Source organism: Callithrix jacchus, chromosome 7 (assembly GCF_049354715.1).
Source record: "Callithrix jacchus isolate 240 chromosome 7, calJac240_pri, whole genome shotgun sequence".
NCBI lineage: Eukaryota > Metazoa > Chordata > Mammalia > Primates > Cebidae > Callithrix > Callithrix jacchus.
The window spans coordinates 15805649-15824184 of NC_133508.1; the positions used below are offsets into that span (position 1 = coordinate 15805649).

General features: G+C 39.8%; 2 protein-coding genes across 5 annotated transcripts in view; both read left to right on the plus strand.

Annotated features, from left to right (window-relative positions):
• HSPA14 (heat shock protein family A (Hsp70) member 14) overlaps positions 1–12825 on the plus strand; it is a 31322-nt gene extending 18497 nt beyond the window's left edge. Inside the window, exons 11-14 of the mRNA XM_002750050.6 lie at positions 8264–8476; positions 8899–9072; positions 11682–11752; positions 12613–12825. Of these exons, the coding sequence (XP_002750096.2) occupies positions 8264–8476; positions 8899–9072; positions 11682–11752; positions 12613–12691 (537 nt within the window). The 3' untranslated portion in view covers positions 12692–12825. The remainder of the gene's footprint in view (positions 1–8263; positions 8477–8898; positions 9073–11681; positions 11753–12612) is intronic.
• The window catches only part of MSANTD7 (Myb/SANT DNA binding domain containing 7), a 31184-nt gene extending 16900 nt beyond the window's left edge, over positions 1–14284 (plus strand). For 2 of the 4 annotated variants that reach the window (XR_013519542.1, XR_013519538.1), the window contains 4 exons: positions 8264–8476; positions 8899–9072; positions 11682–11752; positions 12613–14284. The gene's annotated coding sequence lies outside the window, so the exon portion shown is untranslated. Of the gene's footprint in view, positions 1–5369; positions 5563–8263; positions 8477–8791; positions 9073–11681; positions 11753–12612 lie in introns of those variants that run through there. The other 2 variants (XR_013519539.1, XR_013519540.1) reach the window with 2 other exon arrangements.
• Positions 14285–18536: the final 4252 nt, after the last annotated feature.

Consider the following 18536-nt stretch of genomic DNA (forward strand, 5'->3'; position numbering starts at 1 on the left):
TGTTTAGACTTTCAAAAAAATTCAAATGTTTAGTGTTTTCTTTTTTTCCCCAAATTTTTTCTCTTCATTGAAGATACTGTTTTTATAAATTTAAAACGAACCAGACATGGTGGCTCATGCCTGTGATGCCAGAATTTGGGAGGCCAAGGAGGGAGGTTTGCTTGAGCCCAAGAGTTCAAGACTAGCCTTGGCAACATAGTGAGACACTGTCTCTACAAAACAAATTAGCCTGGCGTGGTGGTGTGAGTCCTCCGTTCCAGCTACTTGGGAGGCTGAGGTGGGAAGATCGGTTGGGCCCAGGAGGTCAAGGCTGCATTGAGCCATGATTCGTACCATTTCACTCCAGCCTGGGGATAGAGCAAGACCCAATCTCAAAAAGAAAATATATATGGCTTTTATTGATATAAGAAAATTCAGAAAATACCAAAAGGCAGCTATGTTTGCAACTCATCTAGTTTGTATGCTTAGGTTTGCTGGCTAGCTGTATTTTGGTGAGTTTTTAAAATAACAGTTATAATTCTGTATGTAGAGTTTTGAATTTTACCTAATTTGTATAATATAACCAATATCCCCCCCATATTACTATAGTCTATTAACACAATTTTAAATAGATTGCTAATGTCCTAAAAGAGGAAACGCACTGTCAGTTTTTCACTGTGGTCCTAACGTAGACACCTCGATTGGGTTTTTTTCTCCCTGTAAGAGAATGATGCCTGTATTTCTACAGAGGGTTTTATCATATTTATGTTACCTCAAGTTATTTTCCAAGAGAATTGAATTAACTAATCCCATCAGCAATATATAAGAGTATACATTTTACTGTAGCCTTGCTGACATGAGTTTTACTATTTAAAGATAAATTTTCAATTGACTATTGCAAAAAGATCTTTTCACTTACTAGAGGATTTTTAAAAATGGTTATTTAATTTTGTGTCTCCTTGTGTGTAAATTTTTATTTATAAGCTATCATGTACAGCAGTCTTCCTTTGAGGCATTTACTTTGCTGTTTAGTTTTGGCCTTGCTAGGGAGGAGAATGTTTGACTTACTCTGGATCTTTGACTCTGATTCCGCCAGCTGCTTTGCTTAGATGGATGGCAAATATGAAATACAGTTTTCTTTTCATTTGTCTATAGTTTGACAGTTTTATGTTTTTAGGGTTTTTTTGAGGTCTGCTATAGTGTGACAAATTTTTTTGCAATTTAGTTCAGTACGTTTTATTTTTTTTTTTGACACAATGTGGCAGGCATTTTGCTAGGTGTTTGAAGGCAGGGAGGTGGATTTTGAAAAATGAGGCATGTCGTGTGATGGTAGTAAAACAGTAGTGGAAGGTGCGTGGGCCTGGAGACAGACCCACCTGAACTGGAAGCCTCATGGTTCTAATAGTTCTAGACTGGGCAAAACACTTCATTTCCTGAGCCTTACTTTCTCTTCTGATGAGAGTGATAATACTGTAAGTATAACTTTCTCTGTAGGGTCGTTTGGAGGGTTAAATGAAACATCTGTGGCACAGCCTGTTGCATATCGTGATAAATAAGCATCATTTCCCTTTATTCATCAACTAGTCATGAAGCCCTGTCATTTCATTATCACTGATATTCCAGTTCTCAGTTGGTTGAATTGAGGGGAAATAGTTTTAGGTTTGAAATGTTGTTAGAGATTCCAGATATTTCTAAGATACAGGCTTTTGAGAACTTAATAATATGAAATTGTCTTCTTAGTTTGTTGACGTTGGAACAGTAAAAAAACAACCCTCACCTCTCAGCAGTTTTCTGCAACACTTAGGTTACAGGTGGGCAGCTGAAGTTGGCTGTGCTTCCACTGCTGGGGCTCTTTTCCACTTCTGTTCTGGGACCGAGGCCACAGGAGCAGCTGCCTGGGCCTCTGATGAGATAGGTACATGTCAGCGTGTTTGCATTCCATGTCACAATGTGTATGACAGTGGGGTAGAGAGATAGACTCCACCTACCAAGTTGTGGGAGTGGGTAGGGTGGGTAATCCTCTTACAGGGAAGGGGAAGTGAATGATAGGGATTTACATGCATTCAAACATTTAATCCTCACACGCTCCAGGAGGCAGGTGCTTTTATCTCCGTTTTCAGATGAGGAAACTAAGAGGTTTCCAGAGCGGTGAAGAATTTGCCTCGTAGTCCTGAGGCTGGCACTTACATGGTGAGGCAAGGATTGGAACTCAGGCCATCTGCCTCTGTCACCGTGCTCTTCGTGCTTGTGACCACTGCCTTCTCATTTGGGTATCTGGGGGTCTAGTATGAGGAGTGTTTGGCTTTTCTCAGAAGGAATTCTCTAATCTCTTGCTTGAGGAGGTCAGGTGTCTGGCCCGAGAGCAGAGAGCTTCAGGGTTCTGAGCTTCAGGGTTCCTGTCTTGAATGTGCGGACTTTTCCTTCTTCTCCTTGTTTCAGCACCATGCCCCATCCCTGTTGCTGCTATGTCTTCCTATCTAAGTCCCTCCCTGAGTGTGGGAGAAGGTGCAGGTGGCCTGTTTAGGTGAGGGAACAGCTGGGGGGTGGGGGCGGGGGCAGCCACTCCACACGTGTGCTTCCTTATGTTTTCACTTCTGTGCCTCACCATCGCTTTCTGTGGTGTTTGCTACCTGGAATCCTATGCATCAAACCACCCTGCCTCTCTTTGGTTATCTCAGACTTCATCTGCATTAAGACACTTACCTCTTTCCAGCTTCCAAAATTTGTTGACATCTCAAACTCAAGGTCTCGCTTCCATTTAGTTGGCCTTTCAGTCTTTGTACCGTCTTAAATCCCTTTGTTGTCAGCTTAGTGGGCCTCCTGGAAGGGAGCTTAGATAAATGGGTGTGGTTAATCCCTGCATTTTAACCAAGCTCCTGGGTTCTATAGCTGCAATTTTCATAGCTCCATAGCATTTCATTGCGTTGATGTACCGTCATTCATCATACCCGTTCTGTATGTTGGATGTGTGTGTTATACAACAGTCTTTGTGACTCAGTGGATGTCTTCCATTTCCTTAGGATACAATTCAGGAGTAAGTCCTAGATTTCAAGACTTTAGTATTTGTTAACAAATTGCTCACCAAAAAGCAGTTTACTTTCTGAGTAGATGTAAATCTTAATTGTTAACATTGAAATTTTAAAGTTCTCTGTTTACAGTTCTTTTTTTCATAGAGCTTTAGAATTATTTTTTCAACTTAAAAATAAAATCTCATTGTTATTTTGACACAGTTGCATTGAGTCTATAAAATAACGTGGGGCGATGTAATAACTTTATAGTATTTAATTTCCTAATCAAAAAGTTGGTATCTATTCGGATCTTCTTTAATCCTTCCTTATGTGTTTTCTTAATCCCATAGTGCTCAGCAATAATTTAATAGTAAACATTACTGCTCTTGTGAAAGAGATTTTTTTAATACTTTAGTCTTCTAATTTGTTCTTGCTGATAAACGAGGTCACTAGTGATTTTACTTATTTATCTTACATTTTGTCACTTTGTAAACTCTTTGGATTACTGATTTTTAATGAATTTCTGAATTTCCTAGGCATATATTCAACCTTGTTTACTGATTAACCCACAGATATTATTGAGCACCACACCTATTCTATGCTAGGCAGATTCTAGACACCTGGAATTTATTAGTAGTACATATGGCAAAGACTTCGCTGTCATAGAACGGACAATATAGTGAGGATATACAGGTAATAAGAAACATAAAATAATGTCCAATTGTGATAAATACTATGAAGAAAATTCAGCAGGATAAGGTCCTAACTGGTGACAGAGGGTGATTTTTTTAGGTCAGAGTCCCCTCTGAGGAGGTGGCTTTTGATCAGAGTCCTGAATGAAGTGAAGTGACAGAACAAGCCATGTGAATATCTGTCATTGTCCCAAGCAGAGGAGCTGCAGGCAAGAGTGTGAGTGGTGCCTGAGGACCAGCAGGGAGGGTAACATGGGCCAAACTGAGTGAGCCAGGGAGAGGGTGGGCAGAGGTGAGCTTGGCAAGGACGCTAGGGCCCAGATCTCTGGAAGGAGCACTCAGGACTCAGTGTGAAGAGTTCACTGTAGATGGACGTGGGGATCTGGATTTGGGGAGAGGGGTCTGGGCTGGAGACACGTTTGTCCCTCATGTGCTCTTTAAAGCCGTGAAACTGGACAAGTGTACCTACAGGGGAAGTAGAGCCACAACAGAGAAGAGATCCCAGGACAGGATCTTGGGACAGTTGCAAGCCAGAAGGGCATCCAGACCAGCCAGTGAGAAGGAAGAGAACCAGGAAGACAGGCAATAACATGTCCCTAAGGAAGGGAGAGAGCTGCTGGCCTGTGATGCTGGAGGTCTAGTACAGTGAGGCTTTACCTCCTTGAGGATTGGCCCCTGGGCTTAGCTGTGTTGAATGGCTGGTTAGAGGAATTGTAGGGGAGCTGTGGATATAAATGCCTTACTGGAGCAGGTTTAATAGTGAATGGAAGGTGAGGTGTTGGAGACAAGTACAATCAGCTCTCAAGTTGTGTTACAAGGGCAACAGGAAAATGGGGTGGGCTGGGGGTGCTGGGAGAAGGTATATCTGTAAGTAAGGAGACGTTTCTCTAATATGTGTCCCTTCTGTTTGAGACTCTGTCCAAAAAAAAATTTAAGTTCTGGGTCGGGCGCAGTGGCTCAAGTCTGTAATCCCAGCACTTTGGGAGGCCAAGGCGAGTGGATCACGAGGTCAAGAGATTGAGACCATCCTGGTCAACATGGTGAAACCCCGTCTCTACTAAAAATACAAAAAATTAGCTGGGCATGGTGGCGTGTGCCTGTAATCCCAGCTACTCAGGAGGCTGAGGTGGGAGAATTGCCTGAACCCAGGAGGTGGAGGTTGCGGTGAGCTGAGATTGCGCCATTGCACTCCAGCCTGGGTAACAAGAGTGAAACTCTGTCTCAAAAAAAAAAAAAAAAAAAAAAATTTAAGTTCTGATCATAGCAATCAAATATAAAACAGAAGCCCAGGCTGGAATGCTGTGGTTTGGTGCCACATCACTGCAACCTCTGTCTCCCAGGCTCAAGCAACCCTCCTGCCTTAGCCTTCTGAGTAGCTGGGACTGCAGTTTCGTGCCTTTTTGGATTTTTTTTGTAGAGACAGGGTCTCTGTTTGTTGCCCAAGCTGGTCTCAAATTCCTGGGCTCAAGCAATCCACCCACCTCAGAAGTGCTAGAATTACAGGCATGAGCCTCTGTGCCTGGCCAGAACTTAAATATTTTTATGAAAGCTGGCCTTCATTCTTTTGTTCCTTTTATTAGGGGAATACTGTTAGACTTCTACCAGCAAACATTGATTACTGGTAGTTGGTTTGTAGTAAATTTTATCATATTGAGAAAGCTCACTCTTTCATTTCGTTCTTTCTTGACAGATTCTCTGTCTTCTGTCATCCAGGCTGGAGTGTCATGGTGCAATTATGCCTCACTGAAGCCTCAAACTCCTGGGCTCAGGTGATCTTCCCGCCTCAGCCTCCCAAGTAGCTAGGACCACAGGTGCTTGCCACCACACCCACCTGGGCAATTTTTGTACTTTTTGTGGAGACGGAATTTCACCATGTTGCCCAGGTTGGTCTTGAACTCCCAGGCTCAAGAGATCTGCCCACCTCAGCCTCCTAAAGTGCTGAGATAACAGGTGTGAGCCACTGCGCTTGGCCTTTTCTATTTTTAAAGGAGTTTTAATATGAAGTGGGTACTGTGTTTTTACATATGTATTTTTGGACACCAGTGAGATGTTATGGGTTTTTTTATATTTATCTTAAAGCTATATAATGAATTAATAATTTTCCTAATATGGGACTATTATTGTGTGCCTAGGATATACCTTACTTGGTTATGAGGAGGTGTTCTTTTATTGCTTTTCTGCAATAATATATAATTTTTACATTATTTATGCTAAGCGAGCATGAAAGGTTAGATGGACCATTTCAGGCTTCTCTACCTTACCTATATTGTCTGAACAAACTGACCGCCCCCCCCCCTTTTTTTTTTTTTGAGACGGAGTTTTGCTCTTGTTACCCAGGCTGGAGTACAATGGCGCAATCTCGGCTCACTGCAACCTCCGCCTCCTGGGTTCAGGCAATTCTCCTGCCTCAGCCTCCTAAGTAGCTGGGATTACAGACACGTGCAACCATGCCCAGCTAATTTTTTGTATTTTTAGTAGAGACAGGGTTTCACCATGTTGACCGAAATGGTCTCGATCTCTTGACCTCGTGATCCACCCGCCTCAGCCTCCCAAAGTGCTGGGATTATAGGCTTGAGCCACCGCACCCGGCAAACTGACCCCTTTTAACATAAACGCTGACAAGGGGAGCAGTCCTTGTTTTTGGTGGCATTGGTCTAAAGGAGTGCCTTACCTGCTTGGCTCCAGCTCATCCTCTCATCCCTGGATGAGGAGCTGTCAGTGGCCTCTTCAGGACCACTGATTGAATATCAGTAGGTCCCAAGTTGCCTCTATAGGAGAATCAGAGGCATATGATTCTCAGGCATCATCTGAACAAGTTGTGTATCATAAGCTGAGTGTAACAATATTATCCCCTAAGCTGGGTTTAGTTCTTTTCTGATGTTTCCTCTCCCCACTTCCCTTCTTGTATCCACAGAGCATGACTTGCTCTTAATAACCTCTTCTAAGGTTTTGACATTCTAAGCAGAGACAAACAGTGTCTGCTGCATCTGCCCCTCCTCTTTTTTGCCTTCTCTGCCTCTCTCACTCTAATCCTCTTGAACAACTCCTGAGATGCACTCAAAGAAATAGGGAAGTTAATCCATTTTGACTCAGGTGCTGAACTTACTTAGAAGGCCTTATCAGTGAGACATCTCAGGAAGTAATTAAGGTTAATTGGAGTTATAGAGGTGGGCTCTGATTCAATAGAATTATTGTCGTTATGAGAAGAGAGCAGGCTCTTGCCACCCTTCCTCCCCCTCCCACCAAAATGTACCAAAAAAGAGGTTGTGTAAGGACACATTGAGATGGTAGCTACCTACAAGCCACGAAAAGAGACCTCAGAATGAAACCTACCTTGCTGGCATCTTAATTTTGGATTTCCCAAACAAAGTTGGCTGGGTGTGGTGGCACACACCTGTAGTTTCAGCTACTCAGAAGGCTGAAGCAAGAGGATCACTGGAGCATCACTGGAGCCCAGGAATTTGAGGCTGCAGTGAGCTATGATCACACCACTGCATCTCCAGCCCGAGTGACAGGGCAAGACTCTGTCTCCAAAAAAAAGTCAATATTTTCCACGGTTGGTTTTTTGTTTTGTTTTGTTTGTTTTTTGGATAGCACCACTTACTGTTTATTAATAAAGCTTTTTGATGTTAAATATGAGAAATTTGAAAAGGCATATTCTGCATTTTTGTTCTCCTGGTAGTTACCTGGGATCATAAAATTTTAGAGATTTCTCTTTTTGCTTACCTCCAAAGGGATCTTTTGAAGACTGTTGCCAAGAAAAACCTTTTTTAAAAAAAAATATATCCTTCAGCTTGCGCCTGGAGATGAACAGAGTATCCTCCTTCATACTGATCGTGAAAGAGGCCTAGCTTTCATCAGTTGGTCCTCTTCTCTGCTTCAGTGACTTTGATCATAAAGCCTGAAATAGGAAGTGTCTATTCATTTCCCTGCTTAGGTTATGTATTAATTCAATATTTTGAATGCCCATGGAATCAAGTGTTCGATGAGGATCAAGGAGGAATTTAAGGGATCTATAATTTAAGGGAACAATTTTATATGAAGTTATTCAGACAAGAGATTGAATCAGATGGTACCAGCAGCATTAAATGCCGTTTTATAAAACATCTCCTTTTCCTCAAGAAACTTAAAATATTCATCTGTGGTAAAGGCAAAGAAGTTTATGACATAGTTTTCACTAAGAGAGAATAGTAATTATTTGTCACAGAAAAATGCTTTAAGATTCAAACTTTAAAAACGTTGGACAGTACAAAATATTGATATATTTTCTATTCAAGTGACTATTTGTGGTTAAGCCTCTTATGCACAGTATTATGAATGACATATGTAGCTATACTGTATTTTCTAATAAGTGCTGAGATTTCCTCATTTTAAATTTTATTGTGAGTAAAGAATATGTTAAATATGTATAATATGTTAAATACAGATGTTTATAGGTTAAGTATAACATAACATGTTAATACATAGGGCTTTTTTTGAATTTTATCATTACACGTGATGATGATGACTCAGCCTATTACACTTAATTCTGAGAAACAGTATTCTTCTAAAAATAAACAACCGAAAATTATTTTTATTCTCTAGGTTGTCCTTTGTGGAGGGTCTTCTCGAATCCCAAAGCTACAGCAACTGATTAAAGATCTTTTCCCAGCTGTTGAGCTTCTGAATTCTATCCCTCCTGATGAAGTGATCCCTATTGGTGCAGCTACAGAAGCTGGAATTCTTACTGGGAAAGAAAACCTATTGGTGGAAGACTCTATTATGATAGAGTGTTCAGCTAGAGATATTTTAGTTAAGGTATGTAGCTTTTCTATACTTTCCATAAAAATAGTGCAAATTAATTGCTGTAAGTTTTTATACATACCATGATGTTACAATAAACCGTTTTCTGTATACTGGCAGAGGTTTTAAATTTAGGTTTATAATCCTACTTTAAATGAATGTCATATATTCTTTTAGTTAATATTTCTCTAACATGTTAGTGTTTTAGGAAAATAAAGGTTAGCTATAATATGAATCATAAGCTAATATAGATAGAGATACGTTTTAATATGTTTTTAAATAAAGTGAAATGGGATTAAGGATTATTTCTATTTTCTTCTCTTTGCATAGTGTCCTGATTATCAATAAGGAATATATATCTCATTTACAATGGGAAGATCTTTTTCAGTTGTAAAGATAAATACCAAAGGCTATGCACCTTGTTTCCTGCTAACTAGGGTGTGGACGAATCAGGAGCCAGTAGATTCACAGTGCTGTTTCCATCTGGGACTCCTTTGCCAGCTCGAAGGCAACACACATTGCAAGCCCCTGGAAGCATATCTTCAGTGTGCCTTGAACTCTATGAGTCTGATGGGAAGAACTCTGCCAAAGAGGAAATCAAGTTTGCACAGGTGAATACATAAAGTTATACACATTAAACTGTACAACTTTTCTTTCTGGATTAGATTCAGTTTAATATTACAAAATGTATATATATAAAGGACACCTAATACGTTTTTATGATGGATTTTATGGCTACGTTTTAAGGCTAGTTTATGAAAATGAGCTTCTGTCTACTCATTTTTGAAAGAGGGAGGGAATAGGCATTTTTAATGTGAAAGAGTTCTGGGTGTTTAGACTGCTTCTCTGATGTGCTCCTGGCCCACCTTGGAGTTAGGTAAGTGGAAGGGGAAAACTGCATTTTTTGGTTTATGCTAAAATGCACACAGATGATTCAGAAGTTGACCTGTCAGGCGGATCACAAGGTCAGAAGTTCGAGATAAGCCTGGCTAACATAGTGAAACCCCCTCTCTACTAAAAATACAAAAAAAATTAGCCGGGGGTGATGTCTGGCACCTGTAGTCCCAGCTACTCAGGAGGCTGAGGCAGGAGAATCGCTTGAACCTAGGAGGTGGAGGTTGCAGTGAGCCAAGATCGCTGCACTCCAGTCTGGGTGACAGAGTAAGACTTTGTCTCAAAAAAAAAGAAAAAGAAGTTGGCCTGTGATAGCATATACCCTTTATTTTCTTGGTCAAGCTAGGGTTTCTTACCAGGTTGGTTTCATTTCTGAGCCCATGTTCTTTCCATTGTGCCATGCTGCCTCTGAGACAAGATAGGTTTGCTTTTTTTAAAATGCCGCATGCATATTTCATACTATATGATCCTCTGTATGCTTTACAGAGAGTGAGGTCGAGCCATGTTATTTACTTAGAAACATGTCTGAGAAATGCAATTGCATTAAAACACATACACTCGGACTGCAGAACAGTGTTTATATCTGGGAGCATGAGTGCGTGTGAGGAGGTGGTGTTTGAGTAGGGGTGCATTTTCAGAAATCCATGCATTTATACTGAAAATATCTATAGATGCTTAAACCATATTCCAGAAACTTGACAGTAGGTAAATAAGTTAGAAGGTACCAAGAGGGTTTTTTTTGACTTTTGACACTTAATACTGAATTTTTTACAAAATGCAGAGGACATGCACATGAATTACTTTTACAGTAAAAATTAAATACAGGTAACAAGAATGTATAGTATTGTTTTTAAATAAATAAATAAATATATATATATATATATGCACATTCAGAGAAGTCCAGAAGCAGACTAAATGCCTAGTTTTTTTGGAGGAAGACAGGGTGTTTATTAGTAATGAGGGTGTGTGTGTGTGTGTGTGTGTGTGTGTGTAAAGAGATACATATTCTTAGCTCACACATTTATTTTATTTTTCTGTTGTTTTTGAGATGGTGTCTCTCTCTGTCACCCAGCCAGAGTGCAGTGGTATGATTTCAGCTTAGTACAAACCCCACCTCCCAGGTTCAAGCGATTCCTCTGCCTCAGCCTCCTGAGTAGCTGGGACTATAGGCGTGCACCACCACGCCTGGCTAATATTTGTATTTTTAATAGAGACAGGGTTTCACTATGTTGACTAGGCTGATCTCGAGCTCTTGACCTCAGGTGATCCGCCTACCTCAGCCTCCCAAACTGCTGGGATTACAGGCATGAGCAACTGTACCTGGCCATATATTTATTTTCTAAATCCAACAAGAGAATAATGAAAACACACACATGCATGACATGCCTGGGCTGCACCTCAGACTTAACAACTTGGAATCTATTAGTAAAGTTTTAAAAGCGCTTCCAGATGAATTGGTCTATGTGTGTCTAAGAACCTTCCCACGAGTCAAGTTTTTGAACTCAGATAGCAGTCCTAGTATTTCCTTAACTGTTCTCTCACACTTCCTTTACCTTTTCTCTTCACATCCTCTGAGATTCCACAGCTGCTGTAACTATATCCTAACTTAAAGATGCCAGGAGGAGAGTTAGTCATGAAACACTGAATTTGGAAGAGAATCTCAGAGTTCCTGTCTGTTCGAACCTTATTTTAGAAATGAGTAAAACAAGGTACATAGTAACTTACCTAAGGTCATTAAACTAGATCTTGGCAGAGCCTAAAAAAAATCACTGCAGAACTTTAAATCTGGTTTCTTGATATTCCATTCTTTAAGAAACTGAGGAATTTTATAATAAATTCATTACCGTCTCTTACTTACAAATCTTAGTTGTACAAAAGAGGTTGCCATGTTCTTTCAAGTAGGCGGTTTTTCAAGTGTATTTGAAGTGCTTGATTTTTTTTTTAAGTATACATAGAAGGCTAGCCAAATTACAATTTGCGTGTTATTGGGAATGGCTTACTTAACAGAAAAGAAAAGTAGCCTCCGTTTTCCGAGACTAATGGTACACCTTAGAAACAATCATTTTAATCTAGGACCTGACATTTAGAAGGGACAGATGAATTAGTTATTTTGTATGCCCTCCTTCTGGAAGAGACATTTCCAAGTTTACAAAGCGTCACTCCTGTTTTCTGAATTCTGTTTAAGTGGTAGGCGAAATTGAAAACTGCCCTATTTTTAAAAGTTTGTTTCAGTGATAAATAAGCTTTGATCCTTTGCAATAATTGACACATCAGTTCATTTATGTCAGAATGCTGAATTGTCTTTATATTATTTTTGCATAAACAGGTTGTACTCCAGGATTTACATAAAAAAGAAAATGGATTACGTGATATATTAGCTGTCCTTACTATGAAAAGGTAAAAGACTAAACTTCTGTTATTAAGAAAATTCAATTCTATACTTGACCATTTTTTGAGTTTGCTGATTTTTTTTACTCGTTGTCATTCTAGAAAAAAACGTTAAAAAACCTACAGAGGGTTTTTATCAGTGAATTACATTTTTTGCCCCAAAATTACTATATTTTACAAAGAAAAGTATTTCTCAAATCATTTGCATTTTGAGTATTTTAGGAACTCTTTATTTTGGCTGTCTTCAACCTAAGAAAATGATCTGTGCTAATTTGAGATGTAATTTATCAATTTCTAGTGTAATTTTCTAAGGTTTATATTACTGTTACTATTTGTCCTATGAAAGGGTAAGTTTATTTCTTTATTGCTACAGAAAATCTCTAAGAAAAAAACTTACTAATTAAATTCAGCTGTCGCCATTTTCCTAACCACAAGCCATCCATACCACTGTGTATTATGAGTAAATCCTTTCCAAATTAAGCTTAAAAGACAACTTATTCCATAAACGATACTAAGAAAGAATATACAATTCATCAGGGTGAGTTTGCCTTGACCTAGACTTGAAAATAGCATAATGCATCTTGAGTTTGTATAAAGTTTCAAACTTAAGATGTTTATCATCATGAGTTTTCAAGAAATATAACCATGATTCTTAGTAGTCTGGAAGGAAGTTCCTAAAAACAACTAGTTAAATATATGACTCTTACTAAATTTAAAGACACTGAGATTGTGTTTATTCTTTACCTCAATACCTTTCTTAAAAATTAAAATTAACCCTTGTTTACTGAAAGCCTGCAAGTAACTTGTTACAGACTTTATGTTTTTATAAAATGAGCTTATGAAATGTTCTTTACTTTTTATCTGTTTAGGGATGGATCTTTACATGTGACATGCACAGATCAAGAAACTGGAAAATGTGAAGCAATCTCTATTGAGGTAGCATCTTAGTGTTTAAGAGAAACCAAGAATTTTTAAAAATGAGAATATCAACATTTGGTTTTGTGTATAAGTGGTGTTTGTATTAAAACGTTTTTTCAATGAACTGTATAAACTGTTTTTATTAAACTACAGTAAATCAGTAAGTGTTGCAACCCTTGTTTGTTTTTGATGTACAATAACCTCTTGTTACTGGTAAATATAAGAAAGGTTTTTTATCATGAAGCTGTTTAGAATTAAATTGAGTTGGTTGAAGGAATTTTCTATAACATTCAATTTTAAAAAGCCTTCTGTTGATTTTTGTTAGATAACCAAGAGAACAATTAAAAGCCCTTGACATTAATTGAAAAAAATTACAGGACCGTATACAAAGTAAATGTCTTTTTGCATGTGTTTTTTTTTTTTTTTTTTTTTGAGAGACAGGATCTCGCGTTGCCACCCTGCCTCAAGTGCAGTGGTGAGATCATATCTCACAGAAGCCTCAAACTGCTGGGCTCAAGCAGTCTTCCTGTGTTAGCCTCCCATGCACCTGGGACTACAGGTGTGTACTACCACACCTGGCTTTTTTTTTTTTTTTTTTCCCCAGAGAGACAGGTCTTGCTATGTTTCCCAGGGTGGTCTCAAACTGCTGGCCTCAAGTGATCCTCCCGCCTTAGCCTCCCAAAGTGCTGGGATCACAGGCATGAGCCACAGCCATTTTTTAAAATAAATTGATAAATTCAACAACTGTGAGAGAGACGTTTACTTTTTACAGTTTTGTTTATTTATTTTCCTCCAACAAACACGTTTTTCTTTTGAAATTAAAAGATCTCTTTAGGGCCAGACACGGTGGCTCACACTTGTAATTCCAGCACTTTGGGAGGCAGAGACAGGTGGATCACTTGAGGCCAGGAGTTCCAGACCAGCCTGACCAATGTGGTGAAACCCCATCTCTATTAAAAATACATAAAATTAGTTGGGCATGGTGGTGTGTGCCTGTAGTCCCAGCTACTTGAGAGGCTGAATCACTTGAACTTGTGACGCAGAAAGTTGCGGTGAGCCGAGATCATGCCACTGCATCGAGTGAGACCCCATCTCCAAAAAACAAAACAAAACAAAAAAAACTCTTTGGTTTGAAGAGAAGGCTAGCCACATTCTGTTTACCAGAGAACATTGACTAGGACCCTGAGATTCTTAATGGGTTCCAATGAAAAACTTATTCTCTAAATAAAGCAAGAGAACTGATCTACCCATATTGAGGGAAAAACTGGAAGGTGGGCAGTGTACAGATCTAGGTTGGATTTAGGGAAGGAAAGGAATAGCACTGCTAACTTTATTGGTCAGCTTTGCATGTTTGTTTCGTTGTTTTCCCCAGACTTAACAGATTTGAAATTGTCATCAATAAGTCCTCTACTGCCCAATGAAATTCTTCATTCCTTCATACCCTCAGGTGACAAGTGATTTCATGTGTGAATTTTTGAAAGATTTGCCACAAAATTTTCTAGGGTTTTTTTTATTTTTCAAGGTGCAACTAGCTTTAAATATGTATTGTTAAATTAAATATGTATATATTTAAATAATGTGGGGAAAGTAGTCAAGTAATTAAAGTATTATATAAATATGCAAGACAAGGTTTGAAGAAGTCATTTTATTTTAGAAGTGTCAGTAATCCACTTCAGGGGTCAATTTTTTTATATAAAAGGCAAGACAGTAAGTGTATACATATTTAAACACTTTTACCGGCAAAAGTTTATTTCAAATTATAATTTTGCCTATTTACATCTGAAATGCATTTTTATATTTGGCTCAAGAACAGAGCCAAATATAAATTAGGAAGAAATACTTATAATGTGAAAGCCTCAGAATGTGTCTTAGTTTGGACCGCTATAATAAAGTACGATAGTCTGGGTGACTTGTAAACATCAAAAATGTGTCGTTCTGGAGGCTGGAAATTAGATCGGATACTAGCATGGCTGGGTTCTGGTGAGGGCTCCCTTCTGGGTTGCCAGCTATCCTCATACCTTCACTTGGAGGACAGGGCGAGAGAGCTCTGAAGGGTCCCTCTTATAAGAGTGCTAATCCCATGCGTGCGGGCTCCACTTTCATGACCTAATCACCTCCTGATACCATCACCTTGGGAGTGAGGATTTCCACACTGGAATTTCTCAGAGATGCAAACATTCAGTTCTTAACAGGAGGCCACAAAATATTCATCACGAATTGAAAGCTTTTATATGTATAAGAATTATTAAAAGTATCAAAGCATAAAAGTTCTATGGGAAAATCACAATATCTAAAATGATAATGAGTGACCATGTAACGTTTGCTTTAATTCATTATCTCATTTTAAAATTTTGATCTCACCACAACTCCACGAGTAGCTGTATTATTGTCGAGAGTAATGTGGAATGTGTTATTTCTGTCTTCCAGGTAATAGATTCAGAGCAATTAAATAAAGCATTCAGTGTCTCATGGTAAATAATTGGTGGATTTTGAAGTAACATTTAGATGCTTATTTTGCAAATTTAATTTTTCTTGACTGCTTACAGCCTATTACATGCATTATTTCATTTAAATTAAAAATTCACATTTTTAATGTAGTATCCATTCTGCTATTCTCTGCTTCTCAAAAGAGATCGTTTATTTCCGTAGAAGAGAGACACTAAAGAATCATGTGGTCTCTGTGAAGACAATACTGGCAAAGGGTCATGATTCTCTACTTTTCCCTTGAGGACCCTGGTGTATATGTCTCTTAATGGCTTTTTATTCTTTCCCCATTTATAGCCAGGATTTCCTGGGACTCCTTTATAGTCTTAAAAATAACATGTTGAGAACCCATAGAGCTTTTTGTTTGTTACATTTAAAATGTAGTTTTATGATAGTTACCTTATGGCAATTAAAACCAATTTTAAACTAATTTATTTTTAACAAAAAATGTTAACATGAATACAGTTTTATGAAAAATAGCTTTTCTAAGACAAAAGATTAGTGGCAAGGGTGATATTTGTTTTTTGTTTTTGTGTTGAGACAGGGTCTTGCTCTGTTGCCCAGGCTACAATGTAGTGGTTTGAGCATCGCTCACTGCAACCTCAAACTCCTGGGCTCAAGTGATCCTCCCACCGCAGCTTCCTGAGTAGCTGGGACCACAGGCATGTGCCACAATGCTCAGCTAATTTTTTATTAGTGTTGCCCTGGCTAATCTCAAGCAGTTCTCCTGCCTTAGCCTCCCAAAGTGCCAAGATTATATGTGAGAGCCACTGTACCTGGCAAAAGCAGTTTTGTATTTTTTCAAATCTCTTTAATGTCTGGCTTAACAGGATAACTATGTTTGGTACCTGCTTCTTTAATAAGTTGCAATATCCAAACTGTGTAACCTCTGGAAAAATCCCCTGTGTACTTATGAGTGAAGGAAGGCAGAGAACATGTTGGTCTGAAAATAGTTTTGTGCTCATAAGCCCTCTGAAGGGTCTTGAGGTCCCCATACCATAGTTTGAGAATTGCTCTATATAGTAAACACAGTGATGAACGTTGAAGAGACAGGGCCTAATCTATGCCCTGGAATGGATGGGATTCAAGACGAGAAACAAAGGAAACACTGGATTTACACAATAGTGTGATGCATTCATTACATTAGTTTTTACTGAAACTAATCAAGACCAAAAAACAAAAACCTGACAAGATAATTGCAAATTTTGATAAGTGCTTTTTAAGGATGCAAAGTAGGGCTAAACAATGAGGTAACATGTGAGGCCTCTGTCAATAGGTGGCGTTTAAGCTGAGACCTAAGTGATCTGAGTTAGCCATGTGAGAAGAGGAAGGAGCCCGTCCTCCGAACCGGAAAGTAATTTACAGCTGCCTTCAGTGATTTGCTTTATCTGCTGCTCCTCTCACTAGGAAGTCCGCTCCATGAGGACTGGATCTTTTGTCTTTCTTGCCCGCTGCTATATTCCCAGCACCTGTCAGGTGCCTGGCAGTAAAAGATTTCTGGATGAGTGGAGCGGAGTAAAGGCTTGGAGAATAATGAGTAAAGGGGAGAGTGGCACAAAGTGAGGTTAAAGAGACAGGGTTCACATCACAGAAGGCCCTGCAGGCCATCTGGAGGTTTGATTTTTATTGAGTGTGCTGGGCAGTATTTAAAATGGAAGAAAGGCATGTTCCACTTAAGTTTTAGGGCAATTTCTTCAGTTGCATAGAAAAATGGATTGAATTGGAGCAGTGGTGGAGTGAAAACAGTTCAGCTGTTGTAGGACTTCAGTTGACCAATGATGACCTGGACTAAGGTAATAAAAGTAGAGACAGAGGGCAGAGGGCAGAATTGAGGTATAATTCAGCTGGGTGGGGCAGAGGGCAGAATTGAGGTATAATTCAGCTGGGTGTGCTGGCGCATGCCCATAACCCCAACTATTCCAAGGTGTACTTTGGTGAAAGTATGCACAGGACTTGCTAATGTAATTAATTTGGAGAAGGAGGAGGAGGTGGATCAAGATGACACCCAGATTTTCTTAAATACCTGAGTAGACTGTGGTGCCAAGATACTGAGATGAAAAACCCGAGGGCCCTGGAGCAGAAGGGATGAGTTCTGGAGGCAAAAATCAAGGGTACTTTTCTGTGTTTAATTCGAGATGTTTGTGCAATGCCTAAGGGAGTTATGTCCATTAGGCGCTGTGGATATTCTAGCCTGGAATTCAGGGCAGAGGCCAGGGCTGGAGACACAGAGGAGTGTGTCAAGATGATATTGAAATCCATGGGAAGTGAAGCAGTCACAGAGGGAGAGGCCAGGAGAGAAAGGCAGTCCCAGGGCTACCGTCCCTTCCCTGAGGAACCCAGGTTGGACTGAGGAAAAGGCGCCAAAAAGGGATTCAAGAGTGGCCACTGAGTAGCGATGGGCGCTCCTTGGTGGGTTCTGAAAACGTAAAGGAGAGGCAATGAGTGCTTGGGGTCTGAAGAGGGAGAGATGGCTGGCGGGTTAGGCCAGTTAGGCCGGTTAGGACGTGGGGCTCTATCCAAGTCTTAAAGGGCCTGAAGGCATAATCCTAGACTCCACCTAGAAGGGCCTGGATGCTCTTCCAGGTGATAGGGTTGGATAGGGCCCTATATTCCTTATATCAAGGTCACGAGATGCTTGTAGAAAATGATTAAATATTTAAAAACAAGAAGAAAATCACTCCAAAAAGGCTATATATTTCGTTATTTTCCTATGTATTTTTTCTTCCATAGTCAAAACTATTTCAGGGGAATTTGTTTTGCTTTCGCTTAACACTAAAAGCTTCATGAACATCTTTTTAAGACGGCTAGACAATATTTTATAATGGAATCAAATCATCCATTTCTTTAATGGTCTGCGTTTATTTCTAGTATTTCGAATTTATACATACTGCTTTGAAACGTTTATGTAATTTTTTACATTATTTTTTTAAGTCCTTAGTAGATATCAAATGGCTTTCTGCCAGTTTTCGCTATTTGCTCTAAGATTTCTGCTTTAGGTTGTTTAGAACAATCATAGGAGGCGGCGTCAAGACCGGGGGGCGGGGGTGGAGACCAGGTGGAAGTCGTCCTTCTCCCGGCCGCTACCCGCCAGCAGGCCGAACTCAGGAGCTTAACAACACCGGAGCTCGGGTCCCCTCACAGACCTACCCAATCCCAGTGCATTAAAGTTGAGCCCAGGAGGTCGAGACCGCAGTGAGCCGTAACTGCGCCACTGCACTCCAGGCTGGGTGACAGAGTGAGAGCCTGTCTCAAAACATTCCAAGTCCAGCTCCCTGACCCCCGACGATCCGTAAGCCCCTTTAAGTGTGAGAAGCACTGCTTGAGACTGCTGGTTTCCGCTGTGCCACACATTAGGATCGGCTGGGAGCTGGCAGCACTCGCTGCCCGGGCC